Source organism: Nothobranchius furzeri, chromosome 2 (genome assembly GCF_043380555.1).
Source record: "Nothobranchius furzeri strain GRZ-AD chromosome 2, NfurGRZ-RIMD1, whole genome shotgun sequence".
Taxonomy (NCBI): domain Eukaryota; kingdom Metazoa; phylum Chordata; class Actinopteri; order Cyprinodontiformes; family Nothobranchiidae; genus Nothobranchius; species Nothobranchius furzeri.
Window position 1 is genome coordinate 29618280 of NC_091742.1, and position 14345 is coordinate 29632624.

At 46.3% G+C, this 14345-nt stretch overlaps 2 protein-coding genes across 2 annotated transcripts in view; one reads left to right on the forward strand and one right to left on the reverse strand.

The window, feature by feature from the left end:
* elp3 (elongator acetyltransferase complex subunit 3) overlaps positions 1-11857 on the forward strand; it is a 29248-nt gene extending 17391 nt beyond the window's left edge. Inside the window, exons 10-15 of the mRNA XM_015948340.3 lie at positions 5091-5284; positions 6178-6268; positions 11030-11095; positions 11162-11389; positions 11469-11550; positions 11628-11857. Coding sequence (XP_015803826.1) covers positions 5091-5284; positions 6178-6268; positions 11030-11095; positions 11162-11389; positions 11469-11550; positions 11628-11719 — 753 coding nt within the window. The 3' untranslated portion in view covers positions 11720-11857. The remainder of the gene's footprint in view (positions 1-5090; positions 5285-6177; positions 6269-11029; positions 11096-11161; positions 11390-11468; positions 11551-11627) is intronic.
* LOC107378247 (kinesin-like protein KIF13B) overlaps positions 1-13348 on the reverse strand; it is a 74332-nt gene extending 60984 nt beyond the window's left edge. Inside the window, exon 1 of the mRNA XM_070545601.1 lies at positions 13271-13348. The gene's annotated coding sequence lies outside the window, so the exon portion shown is untranslated. The remainder of the gene's footprint in view (positions 1-13270) is intronic.
* Positions 13349-14345: the final 997 nt, after the last annotated feature.

A 14345-nucleotide genomic window follows, 5' to 3' on the forward strand; every position in this document is an offset into this window, starting at 1 on the left:
GTGACTTCTTCTTGCTCTTCCTCTCCACATCTAATCTTCGCAGTGCACCGCCTGCCAGCGGGTGGGGAGGAATTTGCCGGTTCTTAAACATTTTCTCTGCGTGAACCGAGCCGAGGCAGCCTGTGATTTCTAGTCGTAAAAGTCAACACCATGTTCTTGTGCGGGAAGCATCCGGAAGAAGTTGAGATTATGGGTTGTCATCGGGATGAGATGCTGCTCTTTAGAACACGCTTCTCATGCCGGCCTGAGATTGCTTCAGTAAATTTGCACCAAACCTCGATTCAGAAGCTTTAAATGTTGGTAAAAAGGAGAAGTTTAAAACTAATCTGGTCACTAAAAGTCCAGACATTTGTGTTTGGAGAAGGTCTTTTTTCCAGAAATGTTTCTAGTTGTAGATCTTGCATAGTTGTAAACGCTGATGAGTCGCCGTGACGATGCAGCGGGCTCTTACCTCTGTGGCATGAGCGACAGCTGCCAGGTGTGTTCCAGTCTCAGGTGTGGGACTGGAACCCGACCAGCACTATGCGGGTTGGCCTTCAGCAACCTCAGGCCGTTTCCTGTGGAGCGTTTATACCCACGTTCTTGTGCCTTCGACATGGACCAAAGTACTGCTCCAGTCCTATACGTACCAGGCCAAGTACGCTCAAAGCTCCTGGATGTGTTCTTGCTCCACTCGTTGCATCGAGGATGCATGAACGCATCCTTCTGCGGACCTGAGCTGGCCATGCATCCCATAATGCATAGCATCACAAACTGTTGTATTAGAGCTGGACATGAACTCAATAACAATATCTATCACTAGATGTTGTTAGGCTCTCAACCAATCAGAAACGCAGACCAAGGCACTCTCCGTCACCAAGCCCCACCCTTCTTAAACCTAAACAGACAACGTGTGACTTAAGATGTCACAGCGAGGAGAGGTCCAGGCAGCCCGCCTTGGCGAGATGCTGCAGGGACAACTGTATGCATGTTTTATGTTATTAGATACATCTGAAAGCAGCTTTCACCTTCAGTTTTCTTCCGTGCATTATAGGAGTAGAACAGGAAGAAGAGAGGTGGCTCTAGATACTTCACAAGGTGCTTCAAAAGCACATTAAACAGTTATTAAAACAATACAACATGGGATGATGGGATAAAGTCGTTTTCTGTCATGGTTGTCTATCTCAGGGTCTTGTTCACGAGTGAGGGAAAACTGGAGCGTGAGATCGACAGGCGGATTGGTGCTGCATCTGCAGTGATGCGGGTGTTGTACCGGTCTGTCGTGGTGAAGAGAGAGCTGAGTCAGAAGGCGAAGCTCTCGATTTACCGGTCGGTCTACGTTCCTACCCTCACCTATGGTCATGAGCTTTGGGTAGTGACCGAAAGAACGAGATCACGGATACAAGCGGCTGGAATGAGTTTTCTCCACAGAGTGGCTGGGCTCTCCCTTAGAGATAGGGTGAGAAGCTCGGTCATCTGGGAGGAGCTCGGAGTAGACCCGCTGCTCCTCCACATCAAGAGGAGCCAGTTGAGGAGGCTCGGGCATCTGGTCAGGATGCCTCCTGGACGCCTCCCTGGTGAGGTTTTCCGGGCACGTCCAACTGGGAGGAGACCTAAAGGTAGACCCAGAACACGGTGGAGGGACTATGTCTCTCACCTGGCCAGGGAACACCTTGGGATTCCCCCGGAGGAGCTGGCCCAAGTGGCTGGGGAGAGGGAAGTCTGGAGCCTAGAAGGTGACCAGCATGGGTAGGAGGAGCCTAGATGGTGACTAGAATGAGGAGGAGGAGCCTAGATGGTGACCAGCATAGATAGGAGGAGCCTAGATGGTGACTAGAATGAGGAGGAGGAGCCTAGATGGTGACTAGAATGAGGAGGAGGAGCCTAGATGGTGACCAGCATGGGTAGGAGGAGCCTAGATGGTGACTAGAATGAGGAGGAGGAGCCTAGATGGTGACCAGCATAGGTAGGAGGAGCCTAGATGGTGACTAGAATGAGGAGGAGGAGCCTAGATGGTGACTAGAATGAGTAGGAGGGACTTGGATGGTGTCCAGGAGGAGGCGCCAAGATGGTGGGGCTGCTGTTCGTACACACCTGAGGCTTGTTGATATTTCCTCATCTAATCCATCAATAAACCCAAACTTATTGAACACCAATGGGAGAATATTCCAGTGTGTTCTGGCACATTTTGGGTTGTTCAACTCACATGATTAGCTGAGTTTCTCATTCCACAGATGTATCGTCCTTTAAAGATTTATTTATGAGTGCTGTTGAAAAAGGAAACACTTTTAGCTTCAGTTCAGACACGTCTCTGTGCACTGAACAACACTCCCAGGAAGAAGTTGTGTTACAGATATAGTTCATTACAAAGTCACAAAAATAAACTGGCAAGTTTCTTCAAATAAGAATTATTTTACGTCATTATTTATATCCACACTACAGGAAAAAGCATTAAAAATCAGGTCATATATGAAAGGAGGTATTAGATTGCAGCGTTCTATTTGAATGTGAAGGAAAATGTTGCAGATATGATGTAAAACAGCAGCAGATGTTACAGCAGAGGCTCGAGGAATGTGAGAGGGTGTCCATGACAATCCTTTTTATAATTACCGGACTCAGTCACACCTGCTCCTGCTTTCATCTGGGTCTCGTATGGATCCAGAAGAGTTGGTTCCCTTCAACAATACACAAGACAGCACAACAATCCCTCGTCATATGATGTTCTCTCCTGAAACAGCTTTGTTTTGCTTCTGTGACCATACGGTTGGTGTCATTTACCAGAGTCAGTCTAAAGGAAATTCTCCCGGGCTTGTCAGCAGGGGCGCAGATAGGATTTTCAAACGGGGGGGACAAAGTTCCAATGTACCCTCCCACAAACACACACAAACACACGCACGCACGCACACACACACACATACACACACACACACACACACACACACACATACACAAACTATTGCAAGCGCCTTAACTAGAGTTCAGTCAGTTTGTGTAATTTCCTCCAACGGTTTACGTAAAAACTAACATTTATATACGTGTTTGAAGCCGTTATGCAACACAGCTCTGCCTGATCAACACTATAAATAATAAATGACCCACACTTGTATAGCACCTCTCAGAGTAAGGACTCCAAAGCGCTTTACACTACAGCGTATCATTCATCCATTCACACACATCCACACACTGATGGTGATGAGCTACGATGTAGCCACATCTGCCCTGGGGCGCACTGACAGAGGCGCCCCACTATTTAATTCAGTCATTTGTTATTCTCCCAATCAGTTACTAACCCGAACCTCACGCTTTACGCAAAACATGAAATGATTTTCAGCACCGATCTTTACAGAAAACATAAAAACCCTAAAAAAACTGCACATAAAATATATTTAAAAAACGAAATTCACTTATCACTTAGAGCAGCGGTTCCCAGACTTTTTAGCCTGACCAACAGATGTTCCTTCGTATTTTTACGTTATTTATAAATTTTCATTATATTTGGAAAGTTTTAATTTATATATAAATCTCTATAAATATATTTTACTTTTTTCATGATTATGTGGCATACTTGACTTCCATATATAACGCATCGGCATCTGCCTCTTTTTTACAGCTTTTTTTTTACACGTCTGTCACGTTAGCGGTGTTTTACCATCATTTCTACACCCATCACGTCCCAGAGAAGGTTAAACCAACATCAAACCCAATGTTTGGAGCTCGTAAACTCCACACACCTCTCGTGCAGCACCAGCTGTCTGATGCTGCAGCAGCGTATATATTTATATGTCGATGGTTTTATCTAATATTTGCGCTCTTCATGCTGCGCACATCTCCTCCTCTCTCCGACTGGGAGCCTCTCAGCGGGAGGCGATTTTCAAACTCTAGAAACTCCCAAACTTTGCTCATCCTGAAGGTTCCACATCTCCACTATCTTCTGGTGTAAGGTAGTAACTTCATGAGGGATCATGTTTGTAGATGAGACTTGTTAAAGTCAGCAATGAGGCTTTTATAACGAGTAAGTCCCAACACTGACAACAACGTACTGAAACTAGAACCAACACGCATAAACAGACAGATCGGTCCCGCCTACTTACACTGTTGGTCTTTTTAAAATACGCAGTAATCGCTGCTCATCCTGCGTCCTAGCAGCAACCACTTTGGCGCCTCTGGAGTCGGTGTTTGTTTACGTCATGCTGCATTCAGTGTAATTGGAAAAAGGAGCTTCAAGCGCTTAGCCTCTGATTTTGTTTTCTTTCTGGCCTTAGTGCGGGGGGGACGGATCGGCGTCGATCAGAATCTGGGGGGCCAGATCCCCCCCTGTCCCCCACCCTATCTGCGCGCCTGCTTATCAGCATGCTTTTTGGTGTACTCCAGTCTCGTTTTGGTGTTTTTCTCTCATCAGTGTAGCCCTCTTGGGCAAATCTACTAACACATCTGCTCAAACTATGTTAACATTTCATAGTAAAAGACTGCAGCTCATTAATTATTTTAAAGGTGAAATATGTAAGAATTCTACAGTGAAATAATCACAAATTAGTCTAATGTCTCAATCATGTTGGAAGGAGATCTACGTCACACCGTCACTGAATATTCATGGACTCACCCATCTTGACGGGGAAGGCAGTTGGTTTAACGTCCTGGAAACAGCAGAGAACGTCTCGACTAGTAGAAGCTAACTGTCAGCATTAGCAACTCCACCACACTGCAGAACTCCTCCAGGCTTGTGTTATTTGTGGAGATAAAACATCAACGTTGCAAATCAGTAGTAGAGTGAATTTTACAAACAACATCTCTGAAAAGGAGCAACAGATATTTCAGGGGTTCAAACCTTTATAGAATGTAATGGTGCCTTTTATCAATCATTTATAGAACGTGTGTGATTCATGTGTGTTACTACAGATGTGAAATAATCGTGAAACCGTGATTATTTCTCAGACTATAACCGTACCACCAAATTTTTTATTGTTGCAACCCTAATCCAGTTATGTCTTCAAGACCAGCCTGTAATCTACTGACCCGATTCGATTCACTAGTTATTTCTTAACTGACTCTCATAGAAATACGGACCGGATTACATCAGGAATGAACTTTAACGACGACGGTTTCTGCTGCAGGAGTTTTTTGAGAACCCAGCCTTCAGGCCCGACGGGTTGAAGCTCTACCCAACCCTCGTGATCCGAGGCACGGGTCTTTACGAGCTGTGGAAGACGGGGCGGTACAAGAGCTACACACCCAGTGCTCTGGTGGACCTGGTGGCCCGGATTCTGGCGCTGGTTCCTCCCTGGACTCGAGTGTACCGGGTGCAGAGGTCAGGGATTTAAAGGTTTTCATTAAGCTAATGTAAAAACTAGCTAAAGCCTAGCTTTCACTGAAGGAGTGGAGATCGTGTCTGAGTTAAAACCTAAAATCCTAAAAATAACTTCATGCACCATGTCAGGAGTAACCTGAGCCCTCTGAGCCACCGCCACACCAAACTATGTCCAGGGTATCTGCAGGTTTAAGGGAGCCAAATTTAAGCTTTTTAAGACCTTTTTTAAGGCCACTTTGACCAAATTTAAGCTTTTTTTTTTGTTTCCAATTAAATTTAAGCTATAATTTCCAGCTATTGCCTGGAACCGGTGCTAACCACGTTGCGAACGTGGGATTAGCCATCCAGTTACCATTAAACTTGCGCTTCCCCATGGCGCACGCTCCCACTAGCTTAACCAGCTAATGTGCTCATCTAAAAACAGCCCCTTTCACAACCAGCTGAATGTACGGTTCCACTTATGCACATGTCATACACAAAAAATGCTGAACACAAACTAGAAATTCACAAAAAAAATTTTAGAAATAAAAGAGTCTTATTAATTGGGTCTTTGGTAATTTAAGACCTTTGGAAACTGTATTTAAGGATTATTTATAATTTTTAAGGATTTTTAAGGCCTTAAATTTGGAAAAGCCAATTTAAGACTTTTTAAGGACCTGCGGATACCCTGTATGTCCATTCTGACAGTCGCAATGCTGGCTGTGGATCATTAGCTGTGGCAGCCATCTTGAATGAGATTCCTTCAAACTGTAACGAGCTGTAGGTCTACGTTTAGTGATGTTTAGAGATAGTTGCTGAATAAACCAGTGACTGGATCCATGAGAATAGTTCTGTCATGTCCTCTGAATGCTTTAAGTTTTCCTGTGTGTCCCCCGTCCCTCCCTCTTCATTAGGGACATCCCCATGCCGCTGGTGAGCTCCGGGGTGGAGCATGGGAACCTGAGGGAGCTGGCCCTGGCCAGGATGAAGGACATGGGCACTGAGGTGAGACTTACGGGGCTGCTTTGTGAGTCAGGAAGCTGGTGGATGGTTTCCAGCTGCTGCCCATCAGAGTCCTTCCACAGGCGTGGGTCAGGACCGTCGGAGCACCTTTACTCCCACTCATACAGACGTTTGGGTGGAAAATAGAAACTAGTAACACATTTGATGAGATGAAGCTGGAAACTCGGCTGCTCGGGAACAACGAAGTGGAGTAAAACATATTCATTAGAGATAAGCAAACGGAGTCTTGCCGAGCGTTAGCATAATCAACGCTTTCTTCCTTATATGGAAGTGCTTTTCCCGACTTCCCTTTGTGCTTTTGCATCATTCCTCAGATGAATCTCTTCGTTTCCATACAGAGTGGTAGAAACCACCTCAGCTCTGAGCTGCGTTTGATGACACGTATCGGCCTGGATATGGTTGTGATGGCGCTGCGCTGAACTGAAACCATCATAACTCTGACCTGGTTTCCTGTCTCTGTTAGCCTGCGGGCGGAGCAGACCGTTGATAATAAGCTAAAAGTTTGCTTTTCTCTTGGTTATCCTTGAATCTGAAAGCTTCCCAAACACACCAGACCAGGTTGGGCACGTCAGTGGTTGCCGGGGTAAGAGTTGGTGATCTAAGTGCAACAGGTGGAACCAATCAAACTTCACGTGTGAAGGTCTTCTTATGATGTCATGAACCGCCAGACTGACCCGATGTCACAATAGTCCTGAAGGAGACTGAAAACTTAAATAGCAGACTTTTGGTTTTATTGTGAAAGGTGCCGACGGGTTTGACCAGCTGCTCTGCGGAGACAGGCGTGTAGTATCCAACACAAGCTTTAGACGGAGGGCCTGAGACCCTGTCCACACGTAGCCGCTGTCCCACTGAACCAAGATATTGCTCTACCGTTTGGCCGTCGTCACACCAAAGTAAAGATAAACAACACAAACAGTATTCTTTAGAAATCTGAACAGATTAGAGATTAGCGAATTCTCCATCGTCAGCATTTGCTTGTTTGTGTAAATGAGCGTTGACGTAAATAACCGGGGTTTGGATTTGATAATGAAAAAAAGCTGTGACATCACACCGCTCGATGTAGAAGACCACAGGTGAAGGGCAACATTAAGGACGATTACTGTCCACCACCTAGTTACAGGAAGCCTAAGTCTGCTTCCGCATCACGGGTCCGCTGGAAGAACGAAAACATGAAAGCAGGTCATCGGGGCTAAAAGCGCCGTTTTCTAATCCGCTTTATGACTACACAGCAGAAATCAGCACGTCGCATATGTGACGTCACCACATACAGCGGTGTGACCCCCCCCCTTCCTGGTTTCTTATTCTTTTGCATGTTTGTCACACAAAATGTTTCTGATCATCAAACACATGTAACCGTTAGTCAAAGATAACACAAGGAAACACAAAATGCAGTTTTGAAATGATGGTTTTTATTATTTAGGGAGAGAACTAAATCCAAACCTACATTGCCCTGTGTGAAACAGTAATTGCCCCCTGAACCTAATAACTGGCTGGGCCTCCCTTAGCAGCAATAACTGCAATCAAGCGTTTGCGATAACTTGCTACGAGTCTTTTTCAGCGCTCTGGAGGAATGTTGGCCCACTCATCTTTGCAGAATTGTTGTAATTCAGCTTTATTTGAGGGTTTTCTAGCATGAACCGCCTTTTTAAGGTCATGCCGTAGCATCTCAATAGGATTCAGGTCAGGACTTTGACTAGACCACTCCAAAGTCTTCATTTTGTTGTTCTTCAGCCATTCAGAGGTGGATTTGCTGGTGTGTTTTGGGTCATTGTCCTGCTGCAGCACCCAAGATGGCTTCAGCTTTAGTTGACCAACAGATGGCCGGACGTTCTCCTTCAGGATGTTCTGGTAGACGGTAGAATTCATGGTTCCATTTATCACAGCAAGCCTTCCAGTTCCTGAAGCAGCAAAACAACCCCAGACCATCACACTGCCACCACCATATTTTACTGTTGGTATGAAGTTCTTAGTCTGAAATGCTGTGTTACTTCTACGCCAGATGGAACGGGACAATAAGTTCTACTTTTGTCTCATCAGTCCATGAGGTATTTTCCCAAAACTCTTGGCAATCATTGAGTTGTTTCTTAGCAAAACTGAGACGAGCCCTGATGTTCTTTTTGCTTAACAGTGGTTTGTGTCTTGGAAATCTGCCATGCAGGCCATATTTGCCCAGTCTCTTTCTTACGGTGGAGTCGTGAACTTTGACCTTAACTGAGGCAAGTGAGGCCTGCAGCTCTTTAGAAGTTGTCCTGGGGTCTTCTGTGACCTCTCGGATGAGTTGTCTCTGCGCTCTTGGGGTAATTTTGGTCGGCCGCCCACTCCTGGGAAGGTGCACCACTGTTCCATGTTGTTGCCATGTGTGGATAATGGCTCCCACTGTGGTTCGCTGGAGTCCCAAAGCTTTAGAAATGCCTTTATAACCTTTACCAGACTGATGGGTCTCAATCACTTTTGTTCTCATTTGTTCTCGAGTTTCTTTGGATCTTGGCGTGATGTCTAGCTTCTGAGCTGCTTTTGGTCCACTTCTCTGTGTCAGGCAGCTCATATTTAAGTGATTTCTTGATTGAAACAGGTGTGGCAGTAATCAAGCGTGGGGGGTGGCTACAGAAATTGAACTCAGGTGTGAAACACCACAGTTGGGTTATTTTTTAACAAGGAGGGCAATTACTTTTTCACACAGGGCAATGTAGGTCTGGATTTAGTTCTCTCCCTAAATAATAAAAACCGTCATTTCAAAAGTGCATTTTGTGTTTCCTTGTGTTATCGTTGACTAACGGTTAAATGTGTTTGATGATCAGAAACATTTTGTGTGACAAACATGCAAAAGAGTAAGAAATCAGGAAGGGGGCGGATAGTTTTTCACACCACATAAGCTCCTCCCCCCTAGCGTAGCTGCTACTCACCACATGACCAGATTCATGGTGGTTCTTTCCTCCTGTGGGAAGTTTACAGCCCTTTGCCCTCAGTGTTCTCTGTGTCTGGTTCGATGACATCACATTCATGAAGCTCATTTGTAGTCCTGGACTTATTTTTCACACAGAACCTAAAATAGCGTTTCCCCCGTTCGAAAATAAGCGCGTTCTTGGTACAAAAATGTGTCCTTAAAGTCCACGGACATCATATGTGAAATCCACGGCACAAAACAAGCGGAACAAAATAGCGTTTTTAGCCCCGTTGACTTGCGTTCATTTTTTCGTTTTTCTGGGGACCCGTGGTGCGGAAGTAGGTGGGCGTGGCTTAGGTTCCCTATTCCACATCCAAGGAATGTTTTCCTGCAAAGACGCCGACCGTTTGGGGAACTACTGCCACCTACGGGCTCAGCATGCTTATGAATGTGTTTCAACGTCACTGGAAAGTTTAGCTGAAAATGGGGGTTAGGGGTTTTATAAAGACCCGGCTGCGTGTGCACTCGAGCTGAATGTGCCTCTGTGGCAGCGTTACGGCGACATCAGTGAAAGAACAACATGAAAATACGTTTAACCAAATGAAACCCAACCGTAGAAACACCTTTTTACACGTTCACCTGGAAAAGCTGCAGCACAACAAAAACTACGATGGATCTGAAGAAGTTACTTTAATCTGATTACTTAAACTGAAGTTTAACGCATTTGAGTAGTCGCTACTGAAACAGGTGGTCAGGTAGAATAACACATTCATTACATCACTGGCCATAAATAACACGGTCAAATTCAACATCCTGATTATTGCTGGGAAGCACAAGCCAAAGTTCACATTTAAGTCAGCACGTGGTGGAGTTCAGCTGTTTAGTGCGGATTTAAACTAATGAGAGAATAAATTATTACTTATCTTATCTATCTATATAGACTGCCATAAAATAGTTTTGGCCTTTTTAGATAAGAAATGTTGTAACCTTAAAATACACTTAGACAACAAATATTAAACTCCGTCAGTCACACGATGACCTAGGTGGACAGAGCTAACGCTGCTGCGCCGCCATTTGTAATTCAACACTGGCGGGCAAAAAGCTCCAAAGCTAGTAAACAGGAGCGACCCAGAAGTCTCTTGTACCCCTAAGAAGCCACGCCATTTTTTTGTTTTACTCTAATATCCGGTGCTAGAGGCTAGCGTTGAGCTAACAATGCTAACAGTGAATTAAAAGCAGTCGGCTCTAAAGATATTTCAAGCTACTTTTTAAATGACCAAAAACTATAAAAACTCCATGTGAGCGCAAAGTTGCCAGCTGGGAAATATAAACGTTGACTTCATATGTTTGATTGAAAAATGGGCTGCAGTAACTACATGTGACCACAGGATGTCACTCTTACTTAGTTTTTACATATTGCACCTTTAAAATATAACTTTTATCACTTTGACAGCCCTGTTGGAAGTGCTGCATTTAGCTGGTGGGGTCGTTTACCAGCCCAGGAGCTTCACCACAGATTTTCATCTAAACATCTGTTTGGTTCCAGACTGACGACAGTATAAAATTAACGTTTATGTTAACCACTAGTCACGAGACATTAGAGCTGATTTTAAAACAGCAGCTACATGTTTTTTCCAGTTTGGACTAGTCATTAGCTCATCAGTTCTGAAAATCTCTGTTTCTCTGAACAGAGGCTGTTCAAGAAGCCATCTTTGTTGAGTAAAATTGTAATTATGTATAACTTTCATAAAGAAACGTTGCAAATGACGATAGTTTTTCTAGATTTGGATTCTTGTAGAGTTCTTTCATAGCTGAGTGTCCCAGCGCAGTAACCCGGGTCTGTCCTTCTGTCTGTTCAGTGTCGAGATGTGAGGACCAGAGAAGTGGGCATTCAGGAGATCCACCACAAAGTCAGGCCTTACCAGGTACCTGTGCACACTAAAGCCTTTCAGTAAGGCAGCGACATGTTTCACTGACTCGTGCACCTGCAGGTGGAGCTCATCAGGAGGGACTATGTGGCCAACGGTGGCTGGGAGACGTTCCTGTCCTACGAGGACCCGGAACAGGACATCCTGATCGGCCTGCTGCGGCTGCGTCGCTGCTCTCCTCAGTCCTTCAGGCCGGAGCTGAAAGGAAGCGTGTCCATCGTCCGTGAGCTGCACGTGTACGGCAGCGTGGTCCCCGTGAGCAGCAGAGACCCCAGCAAGTTCCAGCATCAGGTGGCTACACCCCAGCTCACCGACGTTCTGTTCGATCCAAAACGTCTCGGCATGTTTTAGACGTGGCTCGTTTGTGCAGGGCTTTGGCATGATGCTGATGGAGGAGGCCGAGAGGATCTCCAGAGATGAGCATGGGTCGCGGAGGCTGGCCGTCATCTCAGGTACGACAGAGCTTCACTCGGTGTCGTGTAACCCACATGTGGGACCCATCTGTGGTTCTGTTTGTGTCTTCCTGCAGGCGTCGGAACAAGGAACTACTACAGGAAGCTGGGCTACGAGCTGGACGGCCCGTACATGGTGAAGGACCTCTACGGTCCAGGAATGGACTGAACTGGGCGTAGCTTTATCTGGACGGTGCACACGGAGACACCGCTGCTTTTATTCATCAACAGGGACACGATTCTTGCAGCGAATGCAGGGAAACAGTTCCAGCATCGGGGGGGGGGGGGATAATGGCTGGTTCTTCTGTGCTCAGCCCATTCATCTGCTTTTATCCAAGCTGCTGCATTTCCTGTTGTATTTAGATAAGGAGGTGCGTGAGAGGGCACGGGGAGTGAGGGAGTCTGGGTGGAGGGGCACGTTCGGTGTTTAAGGCAGATGATGGTTCTGACACCTCCAGGACCCTGATGGGTCCTCTGTCTGAACCCCTGAGGAGGCTTCTGATGGAAAACTAGAAACCCTTAGAGGAAGGTTTGGGCTCTCTGTGAATATTTTCCTGTTCCTGCTCGCCTCCACGCTCCAAGTTAATCTCGTCTAAATGAAATAAAAATGAGGAGCTGCTTTTTGATTTTGACACAGGGAATGATCGTTTCTAAGCCTCAGAGGGTCTTTGGGTTTCAGTGGTTCTCCAGACTAAACCCAGCTTTGTTCATCTTCCTTCCTGATTAAAGCACGTTTTCAGTTCATCTCGTTTCAGCTGGCTGGTCTCCAGGTAAACCCCTAAAGATCTCAGGTTCTATAGAAGAGTCACATAACCCCCCCCCCCCCCCCCCCCCCCAGGGGTCCAGCCCCCCAGGAGACCCCTGATGATTGCCCTCTGAGACTGTTTACCAGACTCATTGGATCCAGCCTTCCCAATTACATCTCCATCCCGACCGCAGCGCTCCGCCGCTCTCTTACTGAAAAATAGCCGGCAGTGAAGTCTCAACTCATCGAGCCCTTTGCCTCGTACAGACTCAGCTTCACGGGGCGACTGAAGCTGAACGGACACGACGCCACGCGGGGCCGTGCTGGTGTTGCGGTTCTGACGCAGTGAGGAATCGGGCCGCAGTCAGGCTTCCTCTCCACGCTCCCTCCCTCCTATCAGCTGTGAAATCTAAACAACCCCCCCCCCCCACCTGAGCGGATTTGTGCTTAAAGGGAGGCGGAGTACGCTCTAATCGTCACGGCAACACCAGCAGAAGTGTGGGGAGTTCTCTAAAACCCTGCAGAGCTGAAGGTTACGGATTTATTTATCTGCAGAGACGACGCGTGTGTGTGTGTGTGTGCGTGCGTGTGTGTGTGTGTGTGTGTGTGCGTGTGTGTGTGTGTGTGTGTGTACACTACAGAAGCTTTTCATGTCTTGCTTTATGACCCCTCCTTAATGACAGACAGATATCATTCGGGATCCCTCCGTTTGATTTATTTAGGCTTAAAGACCAAGTTCACTGACAAACATGAACATAAATAGTCTCCTACACCGATCCGCATTGGGTCACAGATGGAAAACGGACGAGGAGACGCTGAGATGATGAAGTCCCGACACATCTACGTCACACCGTCACTTAACATCCATGACCTCAGGCCTTGATGTTTCAGTCACACACTGTAGCGGATACCCTCATCATTAATGGTACAGAGATAATGCAGCACAGGTTTGGTTTAGAAAAATACCGGACACACCTCGCTGTTCCACGCCTCACTTCCTGTCTGGCTCCTGCAAGACGATGACCTGCCCCGGGGGTTCTGGAAAAACAGAATCCATGCAGCAGTGTTGATGTTTAAGGAAGCTGTACAGCAGGTGTGGACTGGGAGTTCTGGAGAATCCCAGAAGGACTGGAGCGCTCTGGGTCGGTGTTGGGTCGGTGCAGCAACGTCCCACCTCTTGCTCAGAGATCTGAAATCAGGAGAACCATCAGTCAGCAGCGCCGGTTATCCCGGCTCCCACCAGAGAATTCTGCTGGTGGTGGTCGGAGGGACCGGTGGAGCCTTTGCTCAGCAACCTTGCCTCTGTCAGTGTGCCCCAGGACAGCTGTGGCTACATTGTAGCTCATCACCGTCAGGGAGTGTGAATGGATGAACGATACTGTAGAGTGAAGCGCTTTGAAGTCCTCTTACTGTTTATTCTGCAACATTTCATGTTTTATCTCCACAAATGGCACAAGCCTGGAGAAGTTCTGATGTGTGGTGGAGTTGCTAATGCTAATGGTTAGCTTCTACTAGCAGAGATGCTGTCTGCCATTTCCTGGATGCTAAAACAACAGCCTTCCCCTTCGTGAGTCCATGAATGTTAAAGGTTGACTATGGAACACTGACAGTCTAGCGGACTCTAGTGGTCAGAGACGGTATTGCAACAACAGGGCCAGTTTGGGTCACAGCACTTCATCATCTCTACGAAGTTTATTTTACAGCAGAATTTACCGTTAGAACGTCTCGGCTCAGATCAGCTGCTCGACTTGTCGAGTCCGCCATTTTACAGTCCCAGCCTCGCCTTGCTCAGTGGACTTTTAGCACAACGATGCCCTCTAGTGGCTGGTAAGATGTAAACAAACAGTGTCGTGCCAACAGAAGAAAAATGTGATTAGCTTCAAAAGGAGAAAACGTACATTCTGCACACCCGAGAACGCCCCGGGGAGATTTTTTAAAACGTAGAACGGTTTATTAAAATGTTCCATACGATTTTCATTTTCACCATCATATTTAAAAGTAAATCCCATTTCTCAGTGAACTTGGTCTTTAAACTCCTCCACTTGAAGTA